The following is an 18523-nucleotide window of genomic DNA, read 5'->3' on the forward strand; positions in this document are numbered from 1 at the left end:
TGTGAATGGGGAAACATCTCTCCATTCACATGTACATGGTTTATTCGGAAGAATTCGAATCGCAGTAGCTAATAAAACATCGCGAGAACATAAGAAACGAGCATGTGTACCAACTCTTGGCATGCCTTGCTTGTTAAATAATACCATTTGCATTGGTACTCTTGCAGTGTGCTATGTACAGCGTCAGTTCAAAATGTTTAAAACAATTGATCTGCCCACCAACTGTGAAATACAGTCAGTGATTCAATTTTTGACAGCAAGGAACATTTTAGCAGCAGAAATTCATTGACAAATATGCAAAGTGTAAGGCCCAAGGCAATGAGTTACAGCAAAGTGTGTAAGTGGGTGAGAGCATTAAAAAACGGATGGGAAAATGTCCATGATGAACTGCGATCAGGCCAACCATCGGTGAACACAGAAAAATTGGTCAATGCCATAGATGAAAAGACTCGTGAGAACTGGAGATTCACAATTTCGATTTTAACACTGGATTTCCAAATGTGGGTAGCATAACTGCACAAAATTGTCTCTGAAAAATTGGAATTTCACAAATTGTGCACACATGAAAAGAATGGCTTATGCTCTTGATTTTTTGAACCTATATCATAAGAAAAGTGATTATTTTTAGAGAGGTTTGTTAAAGAGGACAAGACTAAGGTTTCTCACATGACCACAGAGTCTGAACGCCAGTCAATGGAATGGTGTCACACGGCATCACCAGTCAAAGTGAAGGCTAAGCAGACAATTTCATCATGTAAGTTTATGTCAATCATGTTTGGAGGTGGATATGGAGTCTTGTTAATCGAATTTATGCAGCCACTTAATGCGCTACTCTGACTAAACTTAGACAAATGATACAGAATAAACGACGTGGCCTTCTGACATCTGGAGTTTTGTTGCTGCATGGACAATGCCAGACCCCATTCCACTATTCACACCCAAAATCCAATAAGATCTTTCAGATGGAAACAGATTAACCACCCATTGTACAGTCTAGACTTGGCACAGAGTGAATTTTCACTTGTTCCACTATCTAAAGCAGTTTCTCAGTGGTAAGTGCTTCACCACAGATGACAAGCTGAAAGAAGCAGTTCAAGATTAGTTATCCTCATACCTAGCAGACATTTATGACTTAGGCATACAAAAGCTTGTAGAACATTATGAGAAATGTTTAAACAAATATGGAAACTATGTAGAAAAATAAGTAAATAAAACTGTTTTTTGAAAAAATCTGATAGTTTACGTTTTATAAGAAATCGGACCTTAGTTTCCAAATAACCTACATATATCACAATACAAATAGCAATATATACGTATTAAAAAACTAATAATTTTTCTTAAAATTTTAATAGCAGAGTTTTTAATGCATATACTAGTCTAATAACAAAAATTACAAGGACTAAAATTTTCAAAATGTGTTATTACGAGTAAGCAACATAAGATAAAGTACTGTCAGCCATGATGAAGTAAAATACATAAAATAAGTTGTGTAAAACTCAACACAAAAAAGAAAGAAAAAAGCTATTTTGAAAGATTTAAAAATCTTTAATTCTACTAGTTTCATAAATAACACATTTTCTAAATTCATTGTAAAATCACAAACTGTTGGTGCAAGGAAATGCATTGATATTTTATAATAACTGAACAAATTTAAGCTCATATAAGTGATTGTATACACGTTATTACATGATACAGCCAGATTATACAAGTGCTCTTAAAGTTAACTATGCAGTATAAAATGAAAACTTTTTTTAAAACAAAAAAGTAATTCTTGTGAAATATATAATCTTAACAAGGATTATTTACACCATTTTTCTCCTCCTTTCTTCTTTTTGAAATTAAATTACATCAGATATACAAATTTGTTGTGTAAAGTTAAATATATACATACACACTGCTCGACATTAAAAATGCAACACCAAGGATTGGTCAGAGATTTATGATGCAGAGATTTATTGGTCAGAGATTTATGACGCAAATTTTAGAGTAGACGCATGTCACTGAAATATGCGGATGATGTGAAATGCGCAGCTCTCCGACACACGTGAAGTAAGATATAAGGGAAGGAACGTGTAGAATGGGCAATATTCGTGTCGTTATTTCTGCCAGACGAATTATCGAAGAAAGTTGGTTTTTGTCCCCGAGGATACGTGTAATAGGAGAGAATGCCAGGCCACCGTCAACGAAGGCACTTCCAGCAGACAGACGATTTTACGAGGGGTATGGTGATCGGACTGAGAAGGGCGGGTTGGTCCTTACGTCAAATCGCAGCTGATACCCACATGTAAGCGAGCATGGTGCATCGGCTATGGCAAACATGGTTGGAACAAGGAAATGTGGAAAGAAGGAGATGTGAAAGTGCAGACAGAGTGACATCAGCACGCGTGGATCAATGCATCCGCCGACTAGCAGTGGCAGTTCCGCAAGTCACTTGTACCGCGATTCTGCAGCATGTGCAAGATACCCTGGATGTTCCCGTGTCAACCAAAACCAGTACTCACATCAGTATCTCTGCAAGGTATACAGATGCTTCCTTGGCCACTGTACTCTCCTGACCTGTCACCAATCGAACATGTGTGGGATGTGATTGGACGCCGTTTGCAGACTCTGTCCCTGCCTCGTTCAGAAGACGAACTGTGGCAAATGGTTGAAAGGAAATGGAGAGCCATCTCTTAGGACACCATCCACTCTCTTATTGACTCTATGCCTAGACGTGTTTCTTCGGGCATCGCTGTCTGCGGTTGTCCTACATCCTACTGAGCTGACGCCATTCTCGCTCTGTATTCTGACTATCATTTTGAAATAAAGATCACTTATTGCTGCTTCTGTCTCTGTCTTTCTTCTAAATTTCATCACTTTCTGACCACTCCTTCTTGGTGTTGCATTTTCAATGTCAAGCAACGTATAAATTAAATACTAAAGTACATATATATATACTAAGAATAAAAAAATGAAGGTACTTTCTGATTATCCAACCAACCTTAAAGAATTCAGCAGCCATTTGTGCTCGCTATGTTGCCAGAATAGGCAATCCATAATGTCGGTAAAATATATTTATATGGCAACCCAGGCAAGCATGCACATGCAGCAAATGAGCAGTGGTTTCAACCTTTGTTTTTATTGTACAGAGTGCATTTTTTACTTGTAAAGAATCATAATGAAACTGTACAGTTTGCTGGCTAATAAAAAATAAAGCATTGTATTTTTTTTTAAATATGGCATTTCACAATCCAGTTAGAGAATGCATGTATTTGTACTTCATAAACAAATCGATTTTATAAATCCAAATTATTATTTTTTCTTTCTTTTCCTCTTCTTTTAAATTTATTTTTTATGCAAAAACCGATTGCTGTGTACATGGAGAAAATGATAGCACATGCAATGCCCAGTTGACAGCAATTCTGGAATCCTCTGATTTTTTTAAGCTAAAGCAAATCCTTGTGTACATGGGAAAAAAAACAACCAAAAGAAAAGAAAAAAGAGTAATGATTTATCACGGATGTTTCTTGCATTTTCAGTTTTGTCAACTGGCTGCTAATTTATGTAATTCTTAGTGCACTGCCCTTTTTATAAATGCCTGTTGTCTTTCACGTCTTAGCTCAGCAAAGAATACGGTCACCAACAAATAGTGACTCTTTTTAGGGTTGGGAGGATAGTCATTAGCACTAAAAAAAATTTCTTACCAGAACATTTGTAAAAGATTCATAATTACTTCACAGAATAAATTTTAAATTATAAAACTCCATATAAGGCTCTTTTTATTAGACTAGTGCATGAAAATGCTTCATCATAATACTGCTGGCACAATTTCTATTTTCCATCAAAAACAAGCTGGACTCTAGATTATCCAAAAAAAATTTATGAAGGTTGTTCAGCATAGACCAAGGGCAAAATACCTTTATGTTTGTGCTGCAGCATACAGATGAGGGAACCTATATGAAGGCTTACTATAAACTTAAACATGTTGAGTTAAGAGTAAACTTTCAGAAAGGAAGACTTGATAACATCAATTACTATGGTACTAAATTTATAAATTACTAAAAGATTGCTCTAAAAGTGAATAAAGTATCAAAAATAGAAGCACAAAGGGAGGGGCCAAAGAAATGTTTGAGGGCAGTGCCTATATCTTGCTATAAATGCCCTTTTCTACAATTAGTTTTCATATTATTTTCAGTTGATTTAAATAAAAAATAAGATATATATATAAAAAAGAAAATTGGAATTTTTTTTAATTGTACATATATTAGAAAATAAGATATAACAATTCATTATTGTTAAAAATGATACATGCAAAAATTAGATAAAATTCTATTTTTTATACAGTCAAAAGTCATTAATTCGGACCTCAAAGCCAAAAACTTTCTGCGCGTGCGCGTAAGAACTTTACGACTGCGCATATGCATGTGTGGAAGTGCAGAATACATTTTTGCATGTGCGTTTAATGTATAACGGACGGTATAAGCTAAAATTATCTAATTATCTATTTCAGTTAATGTTGATGATTGCGTTGTTCCTTAATCTTCGAACTGGATCCGGCCTATTACTTTTTTCAGACTGTAAGAGCAATTTTATAAAAGTAAACTTGAACTTTTGATTATGTCAAATAGAATTTCCGATTCTGGAGCGCCCAAAGGATCTACAAAACGAAAGTATGTTTTGATGTCCATCAAACAAAAAGTGGAATTGCTGCAAAAAATGGATAAAGACATGAAGAAGGTGACAGAGAGAGAGGTTAGTGAAAACGAAAAAATTTCGATTCACAACTTAGTCGGTATTCTCGGCACAGCAATTACGGGACTTGAACAGCGGAAATTTGTAACTGAACAAGAAATTATGTCTGTTTATAGAATTAAAGAGAAAGTATTATCACATAAAATGAAGCAACTTAAACAACTTACATTGAAAGAAATGTTTAATAAAGTAAACAAATAAATATTAAGCTTTTTTTTTTTTTTTTTTTTTTTTGTAAATTTTGATACCCTTTAGATCATAATTGTTCTTTATTTCATAAATTATGGTTTCATATTTTAAATTTTAGAATTTCTGGATGCCATCTTACGAGATTTAAACTGATGATCTATAATCCGGAATCGCCGAAGTCCTGATGAGTCCGGATTAACGACTTTTGATTGTACAAAAGAAAACAAGGATAGCTAGAAAAAAGTATTCTTCACAATTATTTTGTCTTAATTTGCTCAAATCAGTTGGGTTCTACTATATATGATTTTCCTTGACAGACACTGCTTAGCAAAAACTTCTAATAGACTTCAGTTAAAATTTTACTTTCAATATCTCTCTATATACACATTAATATGATACATCTGTACATTTCAACATACATACAGATGATATATATACATTATATACATACATTATGTAGGTATGATAAAATATAGATATGAATACAAATATCTAATTTATTGATACATATATGTATGTATTAATAAACCCTTTTACATTAAAATGAATTTGTCCTTGAATTCTTGTTCGTTTACTAAGACATCTAAAAGTACTGGAATGAATGTCATCAAAGTATGCAATGAATAAAGTTCAATATTTAAGAACACTGAAGTGCATTCATATTTCCTTAAATACTGAGAAGCTAAAGGAATTTCCAGTTCATCATTTTGCAGGTATATTAGCCATACTTTTCCTTTTAGCTTTAAAAAGGAAAAAAAAAAAAAAAAAAAGCAATAAATGTCAAAAAATATTTTCATCATTTAAAAAAAAAAGCTTTATATATTTTTATTAATAAATGGTGTCTGTAATATTAATTACCTTATGCAAAATGAATAAATATATAAAGGTAAAAATGCCACCATAATAATTGTTCAATTAGACAACATTATTTAACATAACTGTTAAGTAGACTAATAACTCCTATCCTGGGATAAAATAGCTAAATTTGCAGAGAAAAATTTCTAAAGTTTCACACGCTAGGATTTACACAACCAACTGTATGTAATTTATGGTTTAGCAATTACTCTAAAAATTTTGTGATCATACATAATTAATAAACAATAATATGTATTTTTAAAACTGAGACTCATCTTTATAGGCCAAACAAGTTCTAACAATGTTATCAATACTGTTACATAAGATCATGATTTCAACTCTAATTTAAATTTTTTTGTTTCGATAAATTAAATTATTCATAAATTTATTTCAATTTTAATGCAATATGGTACTACAAACTTCTTAAATTTAAGAAACAACCTTTTAGCATTGATACCATTTATGGATATTGAAATAGAACAGACAGCAACTCTATGTAGAATAGGAAACTGTTTATGACATATAAAAAATTTAGCAAAATTCCCTTAATATGGCCTTTTTTTTCACACTTGCATGAATGAAATTCCTACACTTGTTGCTCACATCTTTGACAGGAACAAGATGACAGGAAACAAGAATCAAGATTATCTACTTTTCAGATTTTCAAGAAGTTTAGGTTGGCTGATAAGCCCAAAGTTTTTAAAGCCATGTTTAATTTTAAAACAGTAATTCTTAATACTTCCTATAACTCGTGGGCAGAGTTTAATAGATCAGGCTAAAGCTATATAATTTAAAGTTCTAATTTAGACTAAACAGCAGAAAAAAACTGTAGTGAATTTTGTCATAATTTCTATAGAAATATTATTAATCAATTTAATGTAAATACTAAAACTATTTAAATAAGAAAAATAATCTCAGATTTATAACCGATATTAAAAATAACAGGAAAAACACATCAAATTTATGAATTTGTGGACAATCACACACAAATAAATAAATAAAAATAAAATAAAAAAATGAAACAAATTTTAAAAATTCTTAAAAGATTTATAAAATCTTAAAAAAAAAAAAAAAAAAAAAAAAAAAAAATCCTATTAAACTTACTGAATTCTTCAAGGAAATTCAAGATACAATAAAATGACTAATTTACCACATGAACAATCAGAATTTACATTTAATTTTATAGCACTTTTATAACAATCAAAGTAAATAATGAATATTAAAATGCATTAACAAAGCTCTAACAAATGAATGTGAAAAAGATAATATTTTACATAAATTCTGATATATTTGTGTAATTAGTAACTGTATCAAATCAGTTAAAAAAGAATGCCTTTTTTACTTCCTTGTACAAAGTAAAAAGGAAGTATTGTAATCGCGAAAAGTTTCATACAGCATATTTCAACGAAAATATCCATTTTGACCGCTATTGAATGCAATTTAACGATGTTTTTGCGTGATACCTGTACATAAGGACAGAATAAAATACTCTTTTCCTTCAAAAAAATTATAAAACTGCTTTAAAATTAATTCTGAAGAGAATTTTTCGTGGCGTCTGTACGTACGTATCTCGCATAACTCAAAAACGAGTAGCCTCAGAACGTTGAAATTTTGTATATAGGACTGCTATAACATGTAGATGTGCACCTCGTATTTTGGTTACAATCGGCCACACCAAACATATATAAATATATTTATATATATATCCACACTGTTACCCGGCTCAGTGATCTCAGTTTCTTTACTCTTATACGTTTGTAAGTTGTGGATTTTTTGCTTTAAAAATGATTGAATTATGTTGTTCTTATCTTCCGGTTAAGGGTTTTATGATTTTAGTAAATTTGTATGCAATATTTTTAGAATTATCAACAATTTTAAAATTGTTTAAGTGCCGCTAAGCCTAATAATGTTTTTGATGGCGGCCATTGCTCTTGTTTACATTTGAAACAGCAGGATAGCGGATTTGTTGCCAATCTAGAGAAACTTAGCTTTGCAACAACAAAGAAAACACCTTCATTTATTATTTAAATCATGCTTAATCATTTCTGGAATTTTTTCAAAGAAATACGCGTTTAAGATTTACTTCGTAATTTTTAATACAGATATTTTGAGTTTTTATGTATTTTTGCCTTGTCGCGAAGTGAAAACTGAATTAATTGAATGAGAAATACTCAATCGTCTGTGAAAAACTGTTTCTTTTTTGTTTTGTTTGCTTAATTTCTTTTATACATCGTTCTAGCTTTATTATAGTATTTGAATAGAACATGTGGCAACAATTAGATAATTCTTTAAATGATATAAATTTTGTGCATTCTGAGTTATAATATGAACGAAATATATAGTTAACTGTTATATAATTATTGGATTATATAACAGTTAACTTAGTTTCCGTTATATAATTATTATATAAGTTAACTGTTATATAATTATTAATACTGTTAAGTGAACCTAGCGCCAGAGTGTCGCTATGGTAACAAATACTAGAGTTAATTTTAAAGAATGCATTTATTCTACTGTGGTTTATGCGCTGTCAGCGAAGTAGATTTAATTCAATCCAATAAGTTTAAATGAAATGCAAGAAAAAATGCGTATAATTTAATATTCCGTACAAGGAAGTCATGTGGTGTACACATCAGATTTTTTTTACACAGATTTATATAGGGAATTAAAAAATTTGTTGCATTAAAAAAGTATTCAGAATTATATGTCATTAACTTTTTCATGTTTCTGAATATCAAATTTATTTGAACACTTGTGATAGTATGGCATGTTTATTCTTCCTCGGGGACAGAGTGGCGAATTGTCAACAAAAATTGCTCTAACAATTCTTGCATCACCTTCTGAACTTGTTCCATCAGTGGTATTGTAACTTTGTACAGTCTTTTTTTATGATCGTGAATACATGGAAATAACATAATAATAAGGATGTAGAGAGGATATTCCCATACTTTTCATTTGAGATTTTCATGCTGTTATGCAAAATAAAACATTACATTGTCTTGCAGATACACAGTATCTTTTTTACAGATCACAGTCTTTAATTATCCTTTTCAAGATTTTACAGTATGCTACCAGATTAACTGTAATGCTTTGAGGGATAATTTATACACAATATGATCAGCAAATTTCCAACAGAGGCAGCCAATTGGAACTGTTTCTGGCATGGAGAACAGGAATCTATTTTATTGCTCAAACAAATTTAATTCTAAAGAGAAAAGACAAGCCCAACTATCATCTCTAGTACGATATAGTTCAAAAATTCATTTTCTCTCTATGAAAATGATTAAAAAATATGAGAGCTGCTTCTGTTTATATTGCTTTGTTAATAAATGAGACACTTACAAGAACAAACTCTACGCAGCAAAAATGCGATTTTGCATGAAATGTGAATACTTCCATGCAAAATACCAAAATTATCTGCAGTCTCAATTTACTATGTTCATTTATTAGTAAGAGCTAGTTTTCAAAGTATTCAGTACTGTCATCTGCTGACAAATTTAGCAGAACCTTTCTTCCAGGTGACTGATATTTATGTGCCTACTTTCAATTTTCAAACAATTTTTATAATTAGAATAGCATAGAATTGCATATAAATTTCAGTGCAAGTGCACTTTTTAACCTATTAGAGCCACTTTTTAATCCAAAGGGGCTTTGTACCTGAAGGACTATTGCTTTCGTTTTGTGATTTTGCGTCAATTCACTACAAACTGTTGCCACAAAGTATTATCGCCCTCTGCTATATTTAAAGAAATTAAGTAATGAAAAATCTGCATATATGAATGGATATTTCTCTCACTGTGATAAAACAACGGTACACAGAGCCATTGAATTTTGAATGACGTAATCCTCCTACGAATATGGGCATGTGGAAGACCAAATTTGAAATTCTGAATTTGTTTTATTATCGATTTCCTATTTTGTAAAACTTAAACGAATTTTTGATTAACAAACTCAAGGAATTCAAAGCAAGCAATGGCAATGTTGTAGAGAATTTTTTTTTTTTTTTTTTTTTCCTTTCTCCAAAGCGTTAGTCTCTGTATTGGAAATTCTAAAGATATGCTCATTTTAAAATTATTTTGCGATATTGTTGTTGAACTGAATTTTATGGTTTAAGTGCGAAGAACGTGATATTTAATAAATAAATGTAACACACGAAATGTTAAAAACACGGCCCTTTGGACATAATTTAAAATCTGAAACATTTCAGTTTTTTTTTTTTTTTTTTTAATGTTACTGTATGGAATTCCAGTCTGCATGCCACATGTAACTGATATATCTTTCACAGCTTTCAACACATAAAATATTCTTCTTGTGTCAAAAACATTAACACAATTTCAAAGACATACAACCAATGACATCACTAAATTTCATCAAAATATCTATTACAGATTAAATTTTGAAGCAAATGTAAATTTCTTGATTCTATTTTATAACAGTCTTTGTATCAGAATTTTTTTATGAAAATGTTAACCCAGAATTAAAGAGATTTTCTAATGGAAACAAACTCATATTTTCATTACACACACCAAAAAAAAAAAAAAAAAAAAAAAAAATATTACAGAAACTAATGCAGCAAGCCCATTTAATTACTGAAAATTATATTTTACATCAGTGTCAATGTTAATAACTTAAATTTAAAATCACTTTTCTTATCAATATTATCAAAAAAGATAAAATTTTAATTCACTTTATTAAATAATACTTAAAGTTGCTTATAAAAATATACTTACGACGAACTAGCTTGACATCTTCAGTGATGGCTACACGTTTTGCAATTAAGTAGAAACACAATGGCACTAAACCTATAACCAAAGCAGTGGTGACATTACCATATCCAATTCTAGTATCAAATTCAACTTTACATTTATACTGGCGACTCCAAAGTTTCTGTGTCATATTCATCTATATCAAAGGTAAAAAAAAAAAAAAAAAAAAAGAGGTTACTCATTCTAAAAAGTTCAGTAAGAAACACAAGCATTTATTGAAATTTTCCATTAATGCTAAGTGCAATTTCTAATTTGGGTAAAAAATTAAATATCTTTCTTAATATTTTTTAATAAAATAATTTGAAGAAGAATAAGTTACCACTGCAGCCCAAAGTAGCCATAACATACATAAATGATATGACTACCTAATGATAGAGATGTTTTTAAGACATTTCAATTACACTTTGGATTTACAATATTTATGAATATTTGACATCAACAGTATCATGGCTTCCCAATTTCAAATTTTAATATAATTAAATGAAGTTCATAATAACTGAAAAACTTGATGAAAGGGTAAACTGCTATTAAAAGTATAATTATATTTTTTATTCTAGGTATTTTTCTAGGGTATATTTTAATTCTAGGCATGGGAAGTATACTTCCCACAGGACCTTTCATGGTCATAGAGAAAATTCAATTTAAAGGCAATTATTTGCCGTGAAAAGATGAGAAACATATTGCAATGCACAAGGGTACATCACATACTGCACACATATAGCGGGTCCTCTTTTCTTGGGCCTTTGTGCTACATTTCCTACATCGTCTATAGTTGGAAACCATTTTTGGCATATGATTTCCCACATTGGCTAAGCATATATCATCCGGAACTGCACACCTTTTTGCTTGGAAGCTAGCAGGACGGCCTTTCCTCTTTTGAGAAATATCCGTCTATAATTTGACGAGCTAATGCTATACGAAATGTAAGCTGGTCTAAATTTCTGCTTCTCTTGTTTACTTGCCACAGTATAAAACTATTTACGATGCCAAGATCAATAAGAAAATCAAAAATACGATGCCACCATTCTACAGATCTTCCTCCTATTTGGTATCTTTCTTTTCTTTGATCGAAGCAATCAACCCCTCCCATGATATCGTTATATACGGCAACAGCTTTAGGGCAAGGTACTTCTGTTTCAGTACCGTCCTTTTGCGTACGATTTACAGATGTAATAATCGCTGAATTGTGTGCAGCAGTCAACAATGTAACAGCCTTTTTGTCCATCCACTTTATTGCAGCAACACCTTCCTTAGTTAGGAACACTGATTCCCCTCTTTGTAATTTGTTATTAGCCTTCAGCATTGGTGGAAGATCTTTCCTTTGCGGCCACACAGTCTGCACAGAAAACAGACCACTTATAAGTAGACTTTTTGCAAGCCTAAAAGATGTCAAATAATTATCATAGGCTATAAGATGACCTGCCTGTTTCACATCTTATGTTAGTTCAGTTTGTTTCCCCTAAGCTCCATATTTTATCCTTATTATCAGAAGTTTCTTTTCCACAATAAATTTCAAATTTTTGAATATATCCAGTCTTAGAGTCTGCTAAACACCACACCTTGTAACCTCTTTGTATAGGCTTCATTGGCATATACTGCTTCAATGAAGTTCTCCCTTTGAAAGCTATCATACATTCATCTATTCATAATGTTGACGAAGGTTCGTAGACTTCAGGTATGGAATCATTCAGCTGTGAGAGGGTTGGTCTGACTTTATAGAGTTTATCATGCCCAAGTTGCCCACATGGATTTGTGCTGTTGTTGTTTACATGTAAAGTCTCAGTTATTTTTTGAACCTCTTTGTGATTATTATTCTTGCTACTGATTGAACGTTGAGAATAAGGTCTGTGCTCCAGTAGTTTTTCAGCTCAGACAACTGATGTATGCCCATGAGTATATGCATACCTTCCCATGCTTTCAATTCTTCTGATGTGATTTCTTTCCAGTTCAGGATAATGTCTTTTGTGGTATGTCTCTTCCTTTTCTTAGCTGCTTTGCATACGAGTTTCATCAACAATATTCTGTAAAATTTCCTCGGTAAAAATCATGCCAAAATAATCCTTTTCTTTCTCAGTAGAATTGAATGATATTTTCAAATGTATTTTCAAAAATATTCCAATTTTTCCAACATACCTATTGCACGTGGCTTTTATACACGATGCAATAGCATTTTCACTTTTCACCCATTATCTATTATTCAATATTAGATAGTCACTGCAGAAATATACAAAATAAGAGAACGTTATTATAATAAAAATAGTGTTTTACTTACATTTGTAGCAGAATTGTATAGCAATGCAAATGTCAAATCAAAACAGGTGTCTCAGTGGAACAGATCTCACACGACGCGTTCGAACTTTCAAAACAAATGTGGCAATTCTGTTTTCAATCGATTGAACACAGATGGCAGCACAATACTGAAGTGGGAATTAGAGTTCCCAACGTTATAATACCAAAGCCAATATATTATAATGGGTTTTGCGCTTCCCACAGGTGTATCATGTAGGTGGGAAGTAATCTTCCCACGGCCCACGAAAGGGTTAAAGAAAACAGAATGAAATTTCTGGGAGAAATATTTCAAAATTTACTTATAAACTGTATTGAATTTTGTAGAGTATAAATTTTATTAACTAACAAAACCAAAAATTTAGTAATAACTAAATATTCAGGTAAGAGGTACAAGGCAGTACCTAAATTTGATACAACACAGCTATACTGAATAATACTTTAATGACATTTATACACTTCTCTTTCATCATGTGCACTCCTGCAGCTGAAGAAGGTTTTATATTTCAACCCGCAAAACTAATCCTGCAAATTAATGAATATTATGCTGATTCTTGTTGCCTTAGCATATCCAATAAAAGCTGCAGAAGTTAATAAAAGTTATCAGTCAGATATAATATTATAAATTATGTGTTTTTTAATTTATATAATTTAAATATACAATCAAAAAAATAAAATAAAGTTTTAAAATACATTCTACTCTAGATTAAACAGACATTGTGTAAAAGTTTTAAAGGTATTAAAATTTAGGGCAAGAATCAGCACTGCTAATTTTTAGTATTTGTTCTTCAGCAAGTACTTTTTGTTATGAAGGTTAAATACGTTCATTGTGGAATGAAGGGAAAATTAGTCAAATTCATCAGAATAAACAAAACTCCTACAAGAAATATGAAAAGGAGGGGAAAAAGTGCTTAAGATAACAACAGTGGTAGTTAATGAAGTCACATTATTTAGGAATTGCTTTTAAGCATGGCAGTAATCAATTTAATTCTACATAATCAGGAATATGTAAACATTGTTAAATTCTTCAACAAAAATAAACTCCTGGCTAGTAAAAATTAATCAAGTGTTAACAGTAAAAATAAATTAAATTGCTCTGTTTATTAACTAATAATTTAAAAGACAAAAGATCTTACATAACACTGGATGGCAGCACATGGAAAAACTTGTTATTTGCAGGTCATTAGAAAGAGAAATTAAAGATCTTATGCTACCTACAATTGCAACACTTACCAAATCACATGGATGATAAATTCCTGACAGTATAATGCGACATGATAATCTAAAAAGATGTTTCTATGATAAAAAATGTACAGTATTGTATCACCTGAAAAACCTGTAATTATGTTTTAGTTAGAAATCAACTAAAACATAATTTCATTCAAAAGTAAATTATCATGTTTAGTGACAGATTCATACAGGTTTAATTATTTAAAATTTAATCAAATATGCTTTTAACTCTGAAATTAAAAAAAAAAAAAAAAAAAAAATCAAACATACTTAAAATCCCAAACTTAAAAGTAAATTGGACTTAACTTACTTTAATGCAAAACTGAATTGCTCAATTGATGTGATGATAAGTTAAATTTTAAGTAAAATCTTTGTTCGAGAATAAAAGTACTCATGAAACACAAACACTAGGATTTAATGGACTGTAATTTTATTTCTCTTAACTTCTGTTTGAATGGACACTCTTGCCATCGCATAGGGCTGTTATCTAACCACGTTGCTGTTTTCTCTCATCGTGGTTGCCAGATCACTTCTGCCTTAACATACCGCCCGGGTTGGGCATTTGTTACATAGTTAACAATAACCAAAATTAAACAGTTTTAAATCACCATACAGTCCAAATCATATATCACAAAATTTAAATTGATACACATGAACAAAAGCAATAAACATAATTAACCACAGAACATGAAATGCACAACATCTAAATTAAAATACAATGCATATATAACAATTTTTTGAGCTCAGGAAATATACATGAAATTATGTAACATCTACTGGTAATAAAGCTAATTTAGTTATTGGTCTTTTTGAAAAACCTGACTTGGTTTTTACAATACAAACTCTAACCTTTTTATCCTTACCATAAATTACCTCTTCTATTTTACCCAGTAACCAAGTCGAAATGGGCATGTTGTCTTCCTTTACTAAAACTATAGTGCCCTTTTTAACGTTATCCTTAGAGAAATACCACTTAAATCGTTGCTGTAAATAACTGATGTAATCATTTTGCCACCTTTTCCACAAATATTGCGTTACTTTAGTAGTGCGCTGCCAGCGCTTTAAAGAACTATCAGAAAAATCAGTGAAATCAGGCTCTGTTATTGATGTTAAAGGTCGCCCGACTAGAAAGTGTGCAGGTGTAAGAGCTTCTAAATCATTGGTGTCATTTGACAAAGGGGATATTGGACGTGAATTTAAAATTCCTTCAATCTAGTTCAAAATTGTAAGAAACTCCTCAAATGTAAAAATCAATCTCCCAACTGAACCCTTAAGATAAAACTTAAACGACTTAACACCTGCCTCCCAGATACCTCCAAAGTGAGGAGCCCTGGGAGGGATAAACTTCCAATGAATTCTTTCAGATGTCAGATATTTGGTTAAGAATTCATCAGGGTATTTCAACAAATCGTAGAGTCGCTTCAGTTCATGCTAGCCCCAACAAAATTTCGAGCGTTATTGCTAAATAAGGTTGCGCATTTACCCCTTCTAAAAATAAATTGCCTCAAAGCTGCAATAAATGATTCTGTAGACAAATTTGAAACGATCTCGAGGTGGACTGCATGAGTCAAGAGGCAAACAAAAATTGCAACATAAATCTTATGCACTACGCTCTTCTTCTGAGTTGTATACTTTATACAGTCAAAAGTTGTTAATTTGGACACCCATAATCCGGACCTCAAAGCTAAAAACTTTCTGTGCATGCACTGCGTTGGCACATGCGCACAGCCGTTTTACGCGTGCGCGTAAGACCCTTGGCATATGCGTGTGTGCAAGTGCAGAATACGTTTTCGCCTGCATGTTTAATGTATAACGGACGGTGTAAGCTAAAATTATCTAATTATCTATTTCAGTTAATGTTGCAGATTTCGTTGTTCCTTAATCTTCGAATTGGATCCCGCTTATTATTTTTTGCAGACTGTAAGAGCAATTTTATAAAAGTAAACTTGAACTTTCGATTATGTCAAATAGAATTTCCGATGCTGGAACTTCCAAAGGATCTACCAAACGAAAGTATGTTTCGATGTCCAACAAACAAAAAGTGGAATTGCTGCAAAAAATGGATAAAGACATGAAGAAGGTGACAGAGAGGTTAGTGAAAACGAAAAAATTTCGATTGACAAGTTAGTCGGTATTCTTAGCACAGCAATTAACGGAATTTGAACAGCGGAACTTTGTAACTGAACACGAAATTATGTCTGTTTATAGAATTAAAGAGAAAGCAATATCACATAAAACGAAGCAACTTAAACAACTTACATTGAAAGAAATGTTTAATAAAGTAAACAAATAAATATTAAGCTTTTTTTTTTTTTTTTTTTTTTTTTTTTTTGTAAATTTTGATACCCTTTAGATCATAATTGTTCTTTATTTCATAAATTACGGTTTCATATTTTTAATTTTAGAATTTCTGCATGCCATCTTACGAGATTTAAACTGATGATCTATAATCCGGAAAAATCGATAATCCGGAATCGCCGAAGTCCCGACGAGTCCGGATTAACGACTTTTGACTGTACCAAGAGGGCCACAAAAGTCAACACCAGTATGGTTAAAGGGAAAGGATGGATTTAGTCTCTCTAATGGTAAATTTCCCATCTTTTGATCCAGCAATACTGGTTTTACCTTGGCACACGTAACACATTCTCTTACTATCTTTGTAGCAAGATTACGTCCACTTATCGGGCAAAATTTTTGTCTAACACTATGTAAGAGTGCTTGTGCTCCAGTATGAAAGTTTTGAATATGGTAGTGTAATATAATTAAATGAGTCAGTTTATGATTTTTTGGCAGGACAGCAGAGTGCTCTGTGTTAAAGGGTAAGTTAGCTTCCTGCAGTCTACCACCTACTCTAATAATCATCTAGGAAGGGACATCTAGGAAGGGACATAAAAATTTTAACTGACTATTTTTACATACTTCTCTTTTCTTACTTAAGTTCTTGAATTCTTCAGGAAAGCTTTGATGTTGGACTAAGGAAAGTAATTTAATTTCGCTTAACGAAATCTCATCTACTGTCAGATGACCTACTTGTTTTTCCTTGGATTTACAATTTCTTATAAATCTTAAAACACAAGCAAAAACATTAATTAATTTAGCATAACAATTAGTAATACTAAAAACATAATCCAAAAGAGAATTTTTAACAGTTACTGTCAAATTTACATTAGAAATAAGTTTCAGTTCGCGTACATAGTTCTCATTTGGATTTTCAAAGTTGTTATTAACACTATTATAATTAATGACCTGTTGATGCAGAAAATTTGGTCCTTGAAACCACAAAGAGTTGTCAGCAATAATTTCCGGTCTCAGACCACGAAAAATTAGGTCAGCGGGATTGTCTGCGGTTCTGACATGTTCCCAGCAGAAATCCTTAGTTAGCTCTTGGATATGAGCTACTCTATTTGACACAAACACTTTTAGAAGATGAGGAGATGTAGCAATCCAGGCTAACACAATTGTTGAATCTGTGTACAAAATAACTTTGTCAACATATAAACTCAAAGATGTTATTACCTTACACACAAGTTTGGAAAGGAGCTCTGCTGCACACAACTCCAGATGAGGAATGGTTATTACTTTGATAGGCGATACTCGAGATTTGCTGCAAAGTAAAGTCACTTTGACTTCGCCAGTTTCAGAGACACAGTGCAAGTAAATTACTCCACCATATCCAAACTTTGAAACATCAGCAAAACAGTGGAGCTCAATTTCTTTAATTGATTCTATTAGAGTGTAACAGGGGACTTTGATTTGTTTCAACTCTGGTAGGGCTTTTTGAAATGTCTCCCATTCTTGTCGCTCTTTGAAAGGAAGTGGATCATCCCACTCTAGATGTAAAAGCCACAGCCTTTGCAAGAAAATCTTAGCACGCATGATTACAGGCCCTAGGAAACCTAAAGGATCAAACAGTTTAGCAATATCTGCCAAAACCGTGCGTTTTGTACAAATTTTTGACGAACTAGACACAGTAAAACTAAAAGAGTCTTCTTCTGGATTCCATCTTAAACCCAGAGTCTTTACGGTGCGTTGTAAAGATTCTCCAAAATGATGCTCTTGTTTTTCGAATGGAACTTGTTCTAAAAGAATTTTTTTGTTTGAGCACCACTTGTGCAATTCCATTTTCGCAGATTGTAGCATGGCTATTAACTGCCGCTGCAGTTCTACAGCAGAGGTGACATCTTCTGCATCAGACAAAATGTCATCAACGTAAAAATCGTTGAGTGTCATTTTAGAAGCCAGTGGATACTTATCCTTTTTATCTAAGGCTAACTGCTTCAACACTCTTGTTGCTAAAAAAGGCACTGATTTTGTTCCATATGTTACCGTAAGTAATTGATAAAGTTTAGATGCATCATTCAACGTATTTTTCCAAAGTATGCATTGAAGTTTGCGTTGCTTAGGATCTATACGAATCTGCCAATACATTTTAAATATATCAGCAGTGAAAGCCACCTTGTGTTTTC

At 32.0% G+C, this 18523-nt stretch overlaps 1 protein-coding gene across 5 annotated transcripts in view; it reads right to left on the bottom strand.

Annotated features, from left to right (window-relative positions):
* The window catches only part of LOC118199132 (osteopetrosis-associated transmembrane protein 1), a 151939-nt gene that overhangs the window by 113477 nt on the left and 19939 nt on the right, over nt 1–18523 (bottom strand). For 4 of the 5 annotated variants that reach the window (XM_085816839.1, XM_085816838.1, XM_085816837.1 and 1 more), the window contains exon 5: nt 10506–10677. In XM_085816839.1, the coding sequence (XP_085672965.1) occupies nt 10506–10677 (172 nt within the window). Of the gene's footprint in view, nt 1–1524; nt 5661–10505; nt 10678–18523 lie in introns of those variants that run through there. The other variant, XM_035370934.2, reaches the window with a different exon arrangement.

The sequence above is a fragment of the Stegodyphus dumicola genome, chromosome 5 (genome assembly GCF_044657685.1).
Source record: "Stegodyphus dumicola isolate Sdum_Otavi_A_Nest chromosome 5, ASM4465768v1".
Lineage (NCBI taxonomy): Eukaryota > Metazoa > Arthropoda > Arachnida > Araneae > Eresidae > Stegodyphus > Stegodyphus dumicola.